Genomic DNA, 17,176 nt, shown 5'->3' on the forward strand with positions numbered 1-17,176 from the left:
CCCCCTGGTGTCACATCAGCAGCGGTGCTCCCCACCTCAGCCCCCCTGGTGTCACATCAGCAGCGGTGCTCCCCACCTCAGCCCCTCCAAGCACGTGAAGTTTTGCGGGATGCCTGCATGTAGCACTGGGTGTGCGGCTAAGAGAAGGCTGCGTTATCTGAACCTGAGCACGTGTCAAGGAAGAGAAATGAGGGACTGCCTGAGCAAGGCGCTCTGCTTGCTGGGGATGCCACAGCAAAGCTCGCAGGCCAGGGGCTTACGCAGCAGGGGCGTGCACTGCGTGTTACTACGGCAGAATGCGTGTGACAGGAAGTGGATCGTTCCAGCCCCCTACCATATGGCCCGGCGCTGTGAGGGCCTCCAGGCTGCCCTGTAAGCCTTGCTCTCCGTCCTCGCGTTTTGTTTTGTTTTGTTTTTTGCAGAACCAGGGATTGAACTCAGACCCTTGCGCTTGCCAGGCAAGTGCTTACTCTACTGAGCCATCTCCCAGCCCCTCAGTCCTCAGTTTTGCCATCATCCCAAAATGCAACTGTCTCTCATCTACTCTTCTTTGTTTTGGCGGAACCAGGGATTGAACTCAGACCCTTGCGCTTGCTAGGCAAGTGCTTATTCTCCTGAGCCATCTCCCAGCCCCTCTTGTCTACTCCTAAGGACACTGGATCTAGTCCTATAGTGGAATGTAAGCTCTTCCTCCTAAGGTCAGGTGAGTCCCTGGCTGCCTCTGCCTACAACCCGGCATACAAGGTGTGGGGATGGGGCCATCTTTGGGGGCGGCTCTTCTGCTTCCCCCACCCCCGGAGTGTGTGCCTAGCCCGGGATGCCTGGGCGAGCCAGTGAGACGTGTGCGCTGAGGCCTGGCCCTGGGAGGCTCTCCCCATCCTCAGTGCCTCCCCGCGCTTGGGGAGCAGCCGGGGAGCAGGTGCCCCTTGCCACCCTTCAGGACAACAGGCAGAGCTGGCCCTGTGTCGAGGGCTGTTCCGCTTTGGGCCCTGGTGTCAGGACAGGCAGAGCCGGCCCTGTGTCGAGGGCTGTTCTGCTTTGGGCCCTGGTGTCAGGACAGGCAGGGAACAGCCCTTCAGATGTATGTCTGTCCCAAAGCCAGCAGGGAATAGGTAATAGGAAGGTTACAGTGAGTTGGACAGGTCCTGCAAGTGCCCACGCGTCACCCTGAGGGCCACAGTGGATCTCTTTTCAAGTGTGTTTGGTACAGGGTCTCATTGTGCAGCTCCGACTCGTAGGGACCCTCATGTCTCGGCCCCTAGTGCTGTGACTATAGGTGTGTGCTGCTGCGCCTGGCTTTGGAAGCCAGCTTGGCCTGGTATGTGGTGCCGGGGATTGAACCTGGGTCCCTGCGCTTGCCAAGCAGGCACTTAAACCGCTGAGCTATCTTGCTGTCCCCCACAACGAGTCTTTCAGACTTCCCCACTGGGACTCATGGCCTCTAGTACTTCGATGGGTGCTTCCTATTTTTCTTCCCTACATTTTCTTCTTTCCCAAGCCAGGTGGTCACCAGCAGTGGGGACCAAATGGTTTCCTTGGTTACAGGGTCCTTATGGCCTGCTCTGCCACTCACAGGCCGCTTTCTTCCTGGTGGCTTGACTGAGCCCCTCTCACTGCCACCTTCGCTGGTTCCGAGGCTGTGGGCCACTTGTCCCATGCCTGGCCCTGTGCACGTCCTCGCCATGTTTGGCCATCTCCACTGTGCTAGCCAGCTTCCCAGAATACCTGGAGAAGCAACCTAAAGGAGCAGGGGCTTACGTTGCCTCGTGATCTCAAAGGCTTTAGTCCGTTGCTGGGGGGCTCACTACTCCGGCCTGTGTCAAGGCAGAAGAGCTGCGGTGGAGGAGCCTGGGTCTGCGAAGCTTCAGAGCCACTCATCTCTTGGTGGCTAGGAAGCAGGGTAAGGTGGGAGCAAAAGGCCATAGATGAGGCATTGTCCCTGAGGTCACAACCCATGCTCCTATCCTTTCAGTGCGCCCCACCTCCTGTACTTCCAAAGTGATGCCACTGAAGGTGATCCCTTCTGTGGAGGAATCCTCCAGCAAAGGTAGAGCCCTCGTGAGCCAATCACATTCTGAAAGCCTCACCTCTGAATGCATGAGCCTTTTGGGTCTAGACTATAACATCTATAAATGGCTTATTGCTTTAGCTGTTATTTATTTATTTATTTTTTGTGGCCAGCTCAGCCTGCCCTGGGGGCAGGGCTGGCATGGCATGTGGTGCCAGGAATCGAACCACAGTCCTTTAGCTTGCCCAAGCTCGCCTAAGCAAACGCTTTAGACAGCTGAGCTACCTCGCCAGCCCTAGCTGTTATTTAGAACACTTTCCTTTCCTTGCTTTCTCTTTCTTTTCTTTTTTTATTTTTTTTATTTTTATTTATTTGAGAGAGAGAGAGAGAGAGAGAGAGAGAGAGAGAGAGTGTGGTGTGTGTGTGTGGCCAGCTCAGCCCACCAGGGGGCGGGGCTGGCTGGCATGTGGTGCTGGGGGATTGAACCGCGGTCCCTGATGCTTTTGCTAAGCTTGTTCCAAGTAGGTGCTTTAGACCACTGAGCCATCTCTCCAGCCCTCTTTCTTTTCTTTCTTAATTCTAAAATCAATATAAGCAAGAATGAAATGAAGGTCTGACGCACCTGCTCCAGTTCTTCCTGTACGTAGTAAGGTGTAGAAGTTCAGGAAGGGCTAGGCTGAGGCCCAGTGTGGAGCACATGCCCAGCACGCCTGAGGCCCTGGATCCATCCCTAGGAGCCCCCATGCACCAGTAGGAGCCATCTGCCACCTGGCATCTGGAGTCTCCTTATGCTGCCAGGGGCCCAGGGATTTTCCTGTTGTGGTTCTTTTTGTTTTAATTAAAATAATTAATTAATTAATTTGGTAGAGGGTCTCAGTACTGATCCTCCTGTCTCAGCCTCCCCAGCACGGGGATTACAGCTGTGCATCACCACACCCAGTTTCGGCAACCATCGCAGCGCATCTGGGACCTGCGTGGCATGTGGCACTGGGGATTGAGTTCAGGTCCTTGCGCTGTCCAGGCGGGCTCTAAGACCACCGAGCTATCTCCCCAGCCCTCCTTGGGTTCTTTTGAGATGAAGACTTGCTGTCTAGTTGCCACTGGCCTTGAGCTTGCTTCTGTAGCCCAGGCTGGCCTCGAGCTCTTGGCGATCCTCCTATCTCAGCATCCCAAGGGCTGAGCTCACAGGTGGAGATACGGACCTGAGAAGAAAGGCAGCCCCATGGCAAGCCCCATCCGTGCCCTCCCGCCCTGCTCGCTGCCCAGCCCCCGGAGCCTCATTGCACACTGGCGCATGCCCCACTTGGGTGCCAGCCCCCACCTGCAGTGTGACACTTGTCTCTGTCCGGAAACGTTACAATTGCAAGCTGTGTGCGTGTGTGTTCTGGACTGTCCCGTGCGGGGTGCGCTTGGCTCTCAGCATGCCGGCCTGCCTCCTGTCTGTGCTGCTCTCGCGAGCCCCAGCTCCCAAGGTGCCTGACGCAGGAGCACTGAGTAGACATTCGATGAGTGAATAAGTGAGTGAACAGTAAATAAATGCTCACGCCGGGTGCTGCCACACTGCCTGGGCTCCGCGTCTGACATTAACAGTCACTTTCCCACAGGTCATAAGATGGAGAGGACTTTGCCTGCCAAGCTGAAGGACAACGCTGAGGTCTTCATTCCCAGCAAACCGGAGCCAAACCTGAATTCCCAGCCCCCCACCACATTTCTGGATCAGGACAGGGGGTGCTCCAGTAAGAGTCGGGAGCTGGGGCTGGGGCTGGGGCTGGGGCGGGTGCTCTCAGTGTGGGGCACCACAGAGGAGGGGGGCCTCCTTTGTCACCTCTTTCTAGGGCAGCGCTGCCCTTTAGCCAGTGTGCTGGTCGGGGACTCTCAAAAAAGGCTGCATCTGTCTATGAGGAGTTTATGGTAAGGGGTTTGCTTGTGCTCTTCTGAAGGCTGGAAGTCCAGTCTGCAGGGGAAGCAAAGAAGCCTGGCTGCGGGCAGGGCAGAGCCGCGCCCAGGTATTAACCTCTACCAAAACCTGCCCTTGGAAAGACCAGACCCACACAAGGCAAAGCATGCCAGAGGACAGTACGAAAAGAACGGCTTTCGAGCCAGGCGTGGAAGTGTGTCTGCAGCCTTAGCTACCAGTAGGGCCAAGACAGGAGAAGCAACTGTTGGGGCAAGCCTGGGCAAGACTTAGTTAGCAAGACTGTCTGCAAATAAAAAATCAGCTTTGAGAGAAAAAGTGTATCTTCCTGTATAACTGAGAAGTCCAAAGGCAGTGTGACCTTCAGGCACAGCTGGATGACCTTCAGGCGCAGCTGGATGACCTTCAGGCGCAGCTGGATGACCATCGGGCACAGCTAGATCCAGGCAATTAAAAGTATATCTGCAATCTGCAGCTCTCTGAGAACAAGGCCCAGAGAAGAAAGGTGAGCTGCAGGGGTAGGACAGGAGAGCTGGTCTCACCGCCGCGGGGCCCTGCTGGGTACTGCATGGGCAGGGCCTGCGTCTGTGTTATGGGGAGCTCAGGCGGCGCCATCCTCACAGCTGGGATCCGGGCAAAGACGAGGCACGGAGCCGAAGGCCCTGGGCAAGCCTGAGGGCTCTGCTGCGTCCTCTTGCAGCAGGCAGTGGCCTGGCAGATCAAATGATGGCCAAGCAGATGGAACCTTCTACCACGTGGACCCAGAGCCCAGCGGGACACTTAGAAGGGGTGACATACAGTGGTTCTTCACTTATCATAGAGGTTACGTTTCAGCCACCGCCGTGATAAGTGAAAATCAGAGAAGTAGTGATGTTATATTTAATTTATTTTTATATATATTTTAAGGCTTTCTAAACCCTTCCCACACTCTTATAAACCTTTTCCACACTTTTAAAAACATTTCTAATGTTCTTCACCATTTTCTAAACTCGTAAACCCATGTGATTTTAACAACATACGTAGACTGTACGGTGCTGCAAAATCCTGTGAGATAGTGGAAAATTCACGATAAATAATTTAGATGAATATTTTTTGAAAGCCCATAAAACAGTGAGCCCATGAAAGTTGAACCAGGAAATAGCGGGGGACGACTGTACAGAAAATGTTTAAAGCTTTTAAAAAGTATTGCAGTAAGAGGTACATTGCCGTCAGTTCTCCTCAGAACACTCCCCTTGTCCTTGAACACACCCGTCCTTCTTGCCACTTTCTGAAGCAGTTCTGGAAAGCCTCTTCCTGGGAGTCTTTTCTAGGCAGGCTCATGGAAACGCTGCAGCGTGGCCTCCTCCACCTTATTGTCCAGAGCTGGAACCACGCGGTTTTAGCTCTCCCTCAAAGCCAGAATGGCCATGAAAAGTAAACATGTTGATTTGATTCAGGATGGTACAGCTAAAGACACTAAGGAAAGAGGACTGTCTGGCTGCTGGCTGCAGGCTCCCCTGCGGCCTGGCCCCATTCTCCTAAGTGAGCAGAATGCAACCAGCTTGAATAAGAGCCAAGAATATGATTTGGGGGGCTCCAGGAAAGTCAGAGCTCTCTCTTAGGAGTCAAAACTCTGGGAGCAAAGACAAAACACTTCTCCGGTCAACCCATGTATATTCCACAGATTTAGGGGGTGCAGGAAAAGGAAGGTACAAAAGCCCAGGCCCGTGGAGGCTGAACAAAGGCAGTAAGTTTTGCCAATTAAGAGAGCTATTGATGGTGCCAGGGAGATGGCTCAGTAGAATAAGTGCTTGTCTGGCAAGTGCAAGGGCCTGAGTTCAATCCCTGGTTCTGGAAAAAAAGAGAGGGGGAGAGGAGAGAGAGAGAGAGAGAGAGAGAGAGAGAGAGAGAGAGAGAGAGAGCGCTGTTTGCTCTCCCAGCCTGGCAGCTGTATTGCTCTGCAAGGGAGGTGTCCTGGGCTGCCTCAGCCATGGAGGCAGCTTGTCTCCAGCGCACCATGCGTGTACACTTCTGCAGCATAGCCAGAGGCCCCTGTGTGTAGCACCCTAACCTACTACTGCCGGGCTCAAACAGAGAACTTCCAGGACTGCTTTAGAAAGTGACAAGGATGACGGGTACTCATGCTCAAAGCCAGAGGGAGAAGTTTTAGGGGCATTTGTGGCACTCTGTCTTTTGCTGCAATACATTTTCAAAATATTCAGATATTCTCCAATGTCTCAGTTGCTCCTCTCTGGTTTCTGGGGCAAAATATGCAACGCCCAGAATTAAGGAAGGAAAGGTTTATTTAGCTCACAGTTAGTGGAGGTTTCAGTCCATACTCTTGGCTGGCTCCAAGGCAGAGCGGCACTTGGCAGAGGGCAGTTGTTCATGGTGGTGGAAGACAGCAAAGAGCAGAGGGAGGGGCAGCAGCTGCAGCAGCCAGCAGGCCTCGCTCCCCTCCTTCCATTTCTATGCAGATTGCCTGCCCCAGGGCGGGTGCAGCACCCACACCCATAATCCCAGCATTGGATCATGAATTACCATAATCCCAGCATTAGATCATGAGTTAATCACAAACTCTAGAAGCCGCCCCATGGCTGCACGAGGCTTTGGGGGCCAGCCAGACCCAAAGCATGACATCGAAGTGTTTTGGTGACACCACCTAGCACCAGACGGCTTCCTGGGGATTTCTTGGCAAAACCAAGCCTGGATTGCCTGAAACTTGATGGAGGTTGAGATAGGGGTGTGTGACCACTGTGTCCCTGAAGTGAGCAGGGTCACAGAGGTGTCACGGGGGTAAGTAGATGGCAGCAAAATGGCCTACAGGGCTCAAGAACAAGACAGAGCAGTGAGGGGGCAGAAAGATCCGGTGAGTTCTGGCTCTGCCGACTTGGGTCAGACAAGGAACTGGGAGAGAGAAGAGACGGACCACGATGCCAGCTCCAGGGGCTCTCACGTGGTTGGGGTCGTGGGGGTCGCCCATGTGGCCTCCAGGCTGGGCCCCAGCGGTTGCTGCCTAGGCCTCCTACTCGTTTGCCTGCTCGTGCTGTCTACCCAGTACAGGAGAAGTATCAAATGGCATCTAGGAAGATCCTCCCACACCAGTCACCAGGAAGACGAGCCTCAGGGCAGTGTGCCAGCACAGGCAGGGCACCCCGGGGCAGAGCCTCCCAGGGGCGGCTGGACCCGACTGGGACCCCAGCTTTGCAGCATGATGCACCACCCCAGGTTTTCCCTATCTAAGTCATTAGTTGAGAGCCGTCCCCTGGAAGCACCGCGCGGGCTCCCAGGCTGCACTGAGCACCGCAGAGGCAGCCTCACCTTTGCTCACCCAGCGCCCTGGGCAGGGCCTGCAGTTACCAACACGAAGTGCATGATTGCGGCATCTGCTCACGGTCCCCTGCTGGGGAGTGGTGAGGCCTGGGGTCACAGCACAGCCTGGCTTGCGGGGTCGCTGCTCTGACGACTCCCTGTATGACCCCCTCGTATGCTAACTTAACTGATAAATCATGCCCGTCTCAGCCTCATCCTGGCAATAACAGGCCTACAATCCAGCCTTCAGTCCCTTGTTATGTTTTTTCTAGTTTCATTAATATAAATGTATTACTATTAATACTTTTGAAAGAAAACCATACATCGATTAAACATGCGAGATTCATTTCCAGGACTGTCAAAGGAAAGTACCAAATCAAAGTGGCTTTTTACCTCACGAACTTAACTGTCTCACAGTTCGTGGGGCTGGAAGTTCAAAACCATCCTCTGAAGGTCCGAGGGAGGGTCTGTTGAAGAAGTAGCTCTTTGTCTGTGGCAACACTGACCTTCACAGCACTCCTCCTACGTGTGCATCTCTCTGTCCAAAAGCGCCAGTTTTATAAAAACCTTGGTCATACTGTGGTAAGACCGACCTTCACGACCTCATCTTACCATGATTATCAGCAGAGACCCCATTTCCAAATAAGGCCACAGCCACAGGCACCAGGGATTAAGATTTGGGGACAGACTTAACCTAAGACATAGCTTCATGTACAGGATTTGGAGAAATAGAGATTAATTTACTTATAATATTCTTTTCTCCAGAAAGTTCTGGCAAACTACAGGTAGCTTGTGGTGCCAGATTTACACACATGGAAGGGTAGCAGGACATGCTGTCTTCTTGCCTCTAATCCCAGCATTCTGGGAGGCTGATGCAGGAGGAGCCCAAGTTTAAACTGGAGCCCAGCCCTCGCAGTTTAGCAAGGCTCCCTCTTGGAGAAAGAGAGTTGGGCTTGGGATGTAGCTACTTACAGAGGCCCTGGCTCCAATCCCTGTATGGCGAAATAAACAAAGCTCAGAATGCCTACAGACAGTCACAGTTGTGACTGTATATTTCTGCATCTATAAGAAAATGCATGTTGCTGGCTCACCAGTTAAAATGAGATTACGAGCTCTTTTGGAATTGGTTCTTAGCATCATTTGTCCCAATTAGGACTGTGTGAAAGGGATGCAGTTCGAGGTAGCAGAATCCTCATTTTGTGCGAGTTTGGAGGTCACCTTCCTCCATAAATATACCTGACCAGGAGGGAGTTGCAAACGCTGCCACTGTCCTTGCCCTCATGCGGAGATGTACTACAGCGAAGCCACGTGTCCACAGACATTGGTCTCCAAAGGTGACAAAAGTGCAGGGACCAAGCTACCCTTGCATTCCTCAGTCTGACAGTTAGCATAGCCTAGGTGGCATTGCACAACCAGTACTGTACACGTGTGTTGTCTCGCAAGCCAGGGGAGCCCGTCCCTCCTCCACAGTAGGCAAATCACGGCTTCTGGCTGGGCCCCAGATGAGCCATCAGCCTTGGTTAGGGCTGGGTGGAGGGCAAGTGCACTCTTACACACGGCATCCTGCTTTGGGCCGGATGTTCACACCCCTGGGGCCCTAAGACCAGGGGCATCCTGGGAGGACCACAGGACCCCACATCAGCTCATCTTCCTCTGGGAAGAATTGAGAAGGGGCCGCCAACATGCTGTATTGTACTTGGGCTGGTATCTGTATTTGGGACATACACACAATCTTAAGCTTTTCTTGTCTTCCTTGTGAATCAAACCTTTTATCATTTGTATGGTCTGTCTTAAAAATATGCAAGGAACTGAAGGCAAAGGAAGAGGCAGGAGTGGGGATATAAGGTGAACCCAGGGGAAGACAAATGAGTGCTTGTAATTACTGTGTTTCACTTCAAGTCCACTGCGTCAGAGACAGACACCTCCAGCTGGCTTCTGGTTAGTGGTTATGGGGCTAGCTTTTTTCCATCTTTTTACTTTCAGACTTTCTGAAGACTTTATATAAAGGTTTGTCTCTTACAAGCAGCATGTAATTGGTTTTTATTTTTATCCTCTAACAATCCGTGTATTTTAATGGGAGCATTTAGTCCATTTACGTTTAATGTAATTGCTGATATATTTGGGTTTAAATCTCCTATCTTATTGTTTGTTTTTTATTTGTTCCGCCTGTTTGATGTTCCTCTCTCTCTCCTTTCTTGCCTTCTCCTCAACTAATTGCTTTGTATTATTCCTTTTTCCTCTTCTATTAGCTTGTTAGTTACACACTTTTATTATTCTTTTAGTCATTACCAGCAATTACAACATGCATTCTTGACTTATTAGAGTCTACTTTAAATTAGCAAATTTACCACTTCCCATTCTGCAGAAGGACCTTACAGCTCTGTAACTGCGTTTGCTCCTCTCCTGATTTAAGTGCTGTTACCATGCCTTCCATTCCCTCCGGGCTTTGAACCTCACTAAACAGCACTATTGTTATTGTTGTTGTTATTTGTACAGTCTGTAGTAATTTGCCCCTCACTCCTGATAACCGAAGAATGCGTAAGGTAGTAACAGTTGTGACTGTAAACTTCCGCATATCTAAGGAAATGCGTGTCACTGGCTTACCAGTGAAAGTGAGGTTATGAGCTCCACTGGCATTGGTTTTTAGCGCCATTTGTCCCAATTAGGACTGTGTGAAGAGGATGCAATTCGAGGTAATAGAATCCTCATTTTGAACAGGTTTGGAGGTCACCTTCCCCAAGGAGGGAAGTTGCAAACTCTGCCACTGTCCCTGCCCTTGCGCCAAGATGTAACACAGGGAAGCCACGTGTCCACAGACATTGTTCTCCAAAGGTGACGAAAGTGCAGGGACCAAGCTCCCGTTGAGTCGCTCAGTCTGACTGCGTCGCCTCCGTGGCTTTGTGCAGCCAGCGCCATGCAAGCGGGTCGTAATTTCCAGTCACCCTCACCCGGGGCTCATGGCCGCTCTGACAGAGGCCTCCTCTCTGTGCGGGGGAGGCCTCCTAGAGGTTGAGGTTGGCCTCTTTCGGTTTCTTTCTCGTGCCTGCTCTCCCCCTGTCACACCCCTTGCCTTCAAAGAGATTTCTTTTTTCATACAGTGTTCTGTAAATATTCACTCCAGGCCTTCTAGTCATGCTCCAGAGGAAGGGTGTTCGGGATTAGCTAGTCTGCCCTGGCAGAGCATAACCCATCACCTGCTCTTTAAAGATTTATTCCCCCCCTTACACCTTTTACTTAGGCCAATACAATTGGACCTGCATCAGTTCGTACGCGTATGATGCCACTCCACCACACCCTCGTACTCTCCCTGCAGCTGTCCCTAATTCTGATGGAACTTCAGTGTCATGGTGCTCCAGTTTGTACAGAAATTCCATGTGGTCTTCTGGAGGGCGAAGGATCATTCGTCTTTTAATGCAGAAAGTTTACTGTCCAAGCTGTCAGAGTGCTCTGGGGAGTGATATATCTGAGTCACTTTTCCCAAACAAGCTGCCAACCATAAAAAGAAAGCAGCACCTTCACAGTGAGTGATTCAGAGGGTGCTGACAGCCCCTAGTTAGTGTTTCTGGGGAAAAGCCTGCAGCAGAAGACCGTTATGTCAAAGTCCGGAGTCTCTACTGTTTGTTCATTAATAGCAGGTAACAAATTCAAATGAGCTTAATTTAAGAAAGGAAGGAAAGGGCGTGGCTCACAGATCTAAAATGTCCAAGACTATGACTGTGGCCTCGGGCATGGTGGCATCCAGGTGTGCAGGCAGCACTGTTCTTCTCCACTCCAGGACCCTCAGCTGGTTGGACCCTAGTGGAGCTCCCGATCAGTGGGTCTGGGGTACAGCCTAGGTAGCAAACCTATAACACATGTGCTGCAGCCAGCCACTTGCTAGCATCAAATGCTCTAAAAGGTTCGCCATCCCTGGCTGAGGCATTTTAATTTCTGACAAGTTCTCAGGTGACCCTGACGTCATTGGTCCAGGAAACCCACTTTGGGGACCATCTCACTGGACACAGGCCAGCAGTTATTTCCCTTGAGTTCCAAAGATGGTCCCAGATGCTCTGGATGCCCTCTTACGTGCCTTGCCAGCCCAGGGAAGAGACCGTTCCTTCCCTAACAGTCCACCCTGAGTCCAAACCCAGCAGCCTCTGAGCCAGTCTCCAGCCTCTGTGGTCAAGGGGACCTCGTTCTCCTCTGGCCCAGGCTGGGGCAGGCATGGTCCCCAAATGCAGGAAAGAGTAGGCCCGGGCTACTTCCCCAAGGAAACTGCCAGAAGGACAAAGCCACTGCCTTCCCTCAGTGTCAGAATTGACCACACAGGTCACTTCCCTGCGGTAGTCACAGCTGTGAGCCTGAGCTTTCTAGCCACTGTGGCAGAGAGGCCTGGCCTGCACACCAGTGGGCCCATCTGGTAAAAATCAGAGAGCCAGCTGTCCCTAGTATGCTGTTCTTAGAGCAGATTGTCCTGTTAGCACTTCCAAAGAAGACGCTGCCCAAGGTGGCGGGATCCCCGCTCTCCAGGCAGGCGTGGAGTGAGGGGCTTCACCACCCGAGAGCAGAGCGCGTCCTCTCCTCTGGAGGCTTTGGTTACCTTCCTTGAGACTCAGGTGTGTTCCTAGGCCCAAGAGACAGCAGCTGGAGGATGACTGGTAGGGCCACAGAAAGACGCCCCACCAGGCCTTAGCCACGCCAGGAGCACGGCCGTGATGAGCCAGGCATGGCAGCCAGCCGTGCCGCCCCACCGCCCACCCAAAGCAAAGGGGCTTCAGGCAGAAGCCCTTTTAGTACTGCACATGCGTCTGCAGGGGAGCAGTTCTGGAGCGAGCTAGCGTTAGCGAGGTGACGGCTTTGCTGGGCCAACTCATCTACAGGCCATCAGGGCAGCCAGGGAGGACAAGTCGGTGCTGCTGTAGCCTGCTTTGTCTCAACAGCCAGTGTCCTGCTAGCCAGAGGTTGCCAGAGCGAGTCTGCTGCAGTGATAGATCCACTTCACGAGGGGAAATGCTGGAGGATCGTGCTGCGCGCAGCCTGTAAAGAGGCCATGGTTGTCACCGTGGGGTGCCAGCCCGGCTAGCCAGGCCATGTGGCTTTTCAAGGGAAGCCAGGAGTCTCAATTTCCAACAGATGTCCTGCTTTTTAAAAGCGTGGTGGATCCCAGCACTTGGGAGGCTGAGGCAGGAGGATTGTGGCGAATTCAAGACCAGCCTGGGCTACCCAGTGAGCTCAAGGCCAGCCCGGGCTAAATAGCAACACCTTGTCTTAAAAAGACAAGAAAAGGTTGGTGGAGGCTGAGGCAGGAGGCTCACAAGTTGAGTCCAGTCTGGGCAACTTAGTAGGTCAGGGAGGCTCTCAAAATTAATTAATTAATTAATTTATTTATTTATTTTCGTGGTACCCGGGATCAAATTCAGGACCTTGCGCTTGCCAGGCAGGTGCTTATGCCACTGAGCTATCTCCCAGCCCAGCTCTCAAAATTTAAATGGGGGTGTGGGTGGCTCAGTGCAAAGGCCACAGCTTCAGTCCTCACTACTGCCCCCACAAATGCTTGGCATCTGTTTCCTTTTCTTTTTTCTTCTTTCTTTTTCTGTGTTTTAGGACAGGGTCTACAGGGTCTCACTACATAGAGTGGACTTGTAGTGATTCTCCTCTTTTCAGCTTCCCAAGTGCTGGGATTATAGGTGCCCAGTCTCAGCCACAGTCTCAGGGTGTCCTGTGGGCAGGGTCGGCACGGCACACCGGGGATCGAACCCTGGCCACTGCGCTCTGCCTAAGCAGGCGCTTTAGTCTGCTGAGCTATCAGGCCGGCCCTGATATCTGTTTCTAATCTTTTCAAAAATAGACAAGTTGCACAGTATATACCCAAAGGCAGCTTTCTGCCCGCAGACTGCAGGCTAGTGAGCAATGTAGCAGCCCCTTGTTCTCAGATTTAGTGTTGTCCGTGACCACAGCTGCCCACGGGAGCACCTCCTAGACCTCCTGCTTGTAGGAAGCAGTAATTTGGCAGAGACCCTGGACTTAAGCAGAGCAGGTCCCCTGGCCAGCAAGCCACTGACAGCTTTGTGGCCCTGCATCTAGGGACAGGTGGTGCTTTCGTGGTCATCCTCCCAAATTGATATGCCTTTTGTTTCTCTGTAAGAGAGAACAAAGCCAAGCACCTGGGAAGCGGAGAGAAAGTAGCATTGTAGAAAGAGGGATGGTTCTCAACCAGAAAAGAGCAGTTGGGGATAAATTAAAATGTGCCGTTTGGCTGTAGCTGGTGGTACGGATTTACCGAGTGAATAAATTCACCATTCTCTGGCTCTATGGTGAGAATAAATCCACCGGCCTGCGGTGTCCAGGCCAGTGCTTGCCCACTTGAGTGATGAGGACTTCAGAGAGAGTTAGAAGGTGGTTGCTGTGCGCAGCCACGGGATGGGGCAGAAAAGGCGAGCCGGGACGGGAATGTGCAGGCGTTTCTGGGAAGCCAGGAGCAGGCAGGGCGCTGGGACTGGTGCTGCGGAGTTGACCTTCGCTCGGAGAAAGGGTGATTTCATTCTGAAGTGCATCTTCTTAGCATAATATGACTCGGGAAGCGCAGGCAGCTGCTGCTGGCCACGGTGCACAGGGGCGCTCTCTCCTGCATGAACAACGCTTGCGGCCAAAGGGTCCGTGCACATGACACTGGGCCTTGATGGGAGAAGATGCCTTCCTGGGGGCCGTTTTCCGAGAAGAGGTGAGTGTGGGGCTGACTGGGCACAGACAGAGTGCCTCCCCTGCCGGAGCCAGGCTGTGGGCTTCCAGGTGCCTGGACAGCACTGATCCGGCCCAGCACAACCCACTGAGCCCACAGGAAGAGTCTTGGTCATAGATTGGCAGTAAATGTGAGTGGTCAGCACGCAGCTCTTGGGGGCCGACTTTATGAGCGTTCCGTGTGCAAAGCGGAGAAGGAACTCTGAGTGTCTGCGTCTGCAGCCCCGGCACTGCTGATACCACCAGCCCTGGGGTTTGCGCCACCACACTTCTGGGTGATGAGTGGCATGCTTGTTCCTATGGCTTTGCGCGTGATCTCAGTCTCTACGGCTGGAGATGCCTGAAGGGGGTCTGGGTTCGGAGCTGTGCTTTATGGCAGATTCAGAAACTCTGGGCTTTAGTGATTTTCACGAACACTGAGATTTACAAGGTTTGAGCTTGAAGTTACTGTGTGTCCATTGATTTGACGGAAGTTATAATGCCAAGGACCAGGGACAATGACCTCATGCGGCAGCTGAGGCCTGCAGGGCCCTGTGAAAACCCAGCCTGCAAGCTGTCCACCTGGCTGCTGGCCGTTCTTGACCTTGTTCTCCCGTTCCTGTCCCCTGGCCATTCCTTGGCACGCGAAACACTGCCCGCCTCGGGCCTTGGCTCCTGCCATGCCCTTGGCCTAGAACAGCTTCCCTTTGGGTGTTCCCAGGCCTCACTGTCTGTGGACTCTCTGCCCTGCCCATGGGTGCCCCCACCATCTCCTGCCCTTGGCCCCGGCACATGCCAGGTCATATCTACCTCTGCCCCACGGCTGCAAGGTTAGTGAGGACACAGGTGCACCTATTCTGCCCGTTCCTATGTCCTTATGCCCAGAACAGCATTATGTGTCACTTGTGAGAGACAAGGCCACCTTGCCTGGCCTTTTACCCATTTCTGCTTCAGCTGCTCTGAGGTGTTTGTTCTTCAGGGGTTCCCAGCTCCAGCCCCCAGGAAGCTTACGACGACAGCCATAATTTTCTTCCTGCAGTGCCCATCCTCCCAGCTAAGACAGGGTCCTGATCCTTTCACACTGACTGAGGAGGAGCCTGTTGTGGCCCCTGCCACCCTTCTGAACATTAAATTTCACATAGGTACCAGTCTGCCCCCCGCCCCCAGTACTGGGGATCAAACTTGGGACTTTGTACTTGTGAGGTAGGCTCTTATGCCACTGGGCTATAAGTGCCTGCCTCACAAGCACAAGGTCCCAAGTTTGTACCAGATTCTTGGAAAAGAAAAGGCATTTGGTACCATGAGGAGTGCAACCCTAGGTGGTGAGGGACGAGGGTGGGGCTTGGCATCTTGTTCCGGACGACGCAGCCAGGGCCTTTGGTCTCCTCAGTGCCTGCTGCCGTCCTGGGCGTTTGTGTTTGCAGCCCCTCCCCACGTACCTGGCCATTCTGTCCCATTGGCCCAGCTTTCCAGGAGAGTCCAGAGCCCCTGCTGCCAAGGAGAGCAGCCTGTGTGTATGCAGTCCCGGCATTCTAGGAAGACCACAAGTTCAGTGAGCAACTTAAAACTTAGCAAAACCCTGTCTCAAAGTAGAGAGCAAAAGAAGCCAGGGGTGCTGCTGAGTGGGAAGACCCTGGGTTCAGTCCTCAGTGCTGAAAAAAAAAAAAAAAAAAAAATAGCCAGTCCTTCCTATTCTAGGAGTCATCTCAGGAGGACTTCCGTGTATTTCCTGCCCTAGAAACATATAGAAACATGAAGCTGCCAGTGTCATTGTCTTTGCTTTTGGAACCGGGGATTGAACTCAGGCCCTTGCGCTTGCCCGGCAAGCACTTATTCTACTGAGCTGTCTCCCCAGCCCCTTTATTTGGTATAGGGTCTCACTACATAACTTGTAGTGATCATTCATACTGATCCTCCTGTCTCAGCCTCCCCAGCTCTGGGATTACAGTGGCCAGCTTGCAGTGACTGGCTTGGCATGGGGCCAGCATGGCATGTGGTGCTGGGGATTGAACCTGGGTGCTTGTGCTTGCCAGGCAGGCACTTAGACTGCTGAGCTACCTCTCCAGCCCATGAGCACATTTCTGTTTTTTCAAATATTACCATTTGTGTATATGGGGAACTGTCAGTCTCCCTCTTTAGTTATGCTGAAATATATAAAAATTGTTGTAGATTTTAGTTACCGTGCTATACAGCATTAAAACCAAATCTCCCATCTAACTATATTATTATTACCCAGTTCTCTGTCTCTTCTCCCCTGGTGCTTTCCTAGCTGCTAGAGACCTCTGTCCTCTCTCTACTCCTGTGTGATCAACTCTTCTTTAGTTCCACGCGTGAGTGAGGACAGGTGGCATTTCTGTGCCTGGCCTATGTCCCTTCTCCTAATGTCCCCAGTCCCACCCTTTGCTGCACTGCCAGCGTCCCATCCTGTTTATTGCTGAATAATAATCCACCGTGTGGTTAGACCACGTGTTTTTATGCATTCGTGTGCCAGCGGACACCTCAGGGGAGCCCACACCATGGCTCTTGTGAATAGCGCTGCAGGGAATGTGGGCATATGGGTGTGTCTTTGATGTGCTGAATCCTTTCCTTTGGCTGCCCGTGCTGTAGTCGCCCTACTGGATCCCCTAGTAGGTACCGTATGTTCAGTGTCCCAGGGAGCTTGCCCGCTGTTCCCCATAATGCCTCTGCTGCTGAGCATCCCCACCAGCACTGTGTGCGAGCCCCCCTTTCTCCGGCTCGGTGCCAGCCCTGGGTAATTCGCTGTCTTCTTGCCAGCAACCATTCTGACTGGGCCGAGCCAATTTCTCATTGTGTTTTCTGTTTGCATTCCCGATGATTAATGACGCGAGCGTCTTTTCTCATACTTGTTAGCTATTTGTGTCTTTTGAGAAATGTCTGTTCAGGGCTTTTACTCATTTTAATCAGATTTTTTCTTATTGTGCTGTTCAAATTCCTTCCATGTTCTAGATATTAACCTCTCCTCAGATGCCTAGTATGCAGAGTCCGTCCTCCTGTTCCGTGGTTGTCTCTCTACTGATACTTCCTTTTCTGTACTGACTCTTCTTAGTTTAATATAACCCTGTTGCTTAGGTTTGTTTTATTGCCTGTGCTTGAAGGGCTTATCTACAAATCCTTGCTGGTACCGGTGTTTCGAAATGTTTGCCCTATATTTCATTCCGGTGTTTTCATAGTTTCGGGTCCTTGGTGCATTTTGAATTGACTGTTGTATCTGGGGATGAGTGAGTTCATTCTTTGCATGTGTGTAC

At 52.3% G+C, this 17,176-nt stretch overlaps 1 protein-coding gene across 5 annotated transcripts in view; it reads left to right on the top strand.

Moving 5' to 3' along the window:
- Positions 1 to 17,176, top strand: part of Kiaa0556 (KIAA0556 ortholog) — a 202,895-nt gene that overhangs the window by 118,870 nt on the left and 66,849 nt on the right. For 4 of the 5 annotated variants that reach the window (XM_023716694.1, XM_023716739.1, XM_012513581.2 and 1 more), the window contains one exon: positions 3,613 to 3,744. The exons of the other annotated variant lie outside the window; for it this stretch is intronic. In XM_023716694.1, coding sequence (XP_023572462.1) covers positions 3,613 to 3,744 — 132 coding nt within the window. The remainder of the gene's footprint in view (positions 1 to 3,612; positions 3,745 to 17,176) is intronic. 5 annotated transcript variants of the gene reach the window in all.

This window comes from Octodon degus, unplaced genomic scaffold (assembly GCF_000260255.1).
Source record: "Octodon degus isolate 3935 unplaced genomic scaffold, OctDeg1.0 scaffold00001, whole genome shotgun sequence".
NCBI classification, from domain to species: Eukaryota; Metazoa; Chordata; class Mammalia; order Rodentia; family Octodontidae; genus Octodon; species Octodon degus.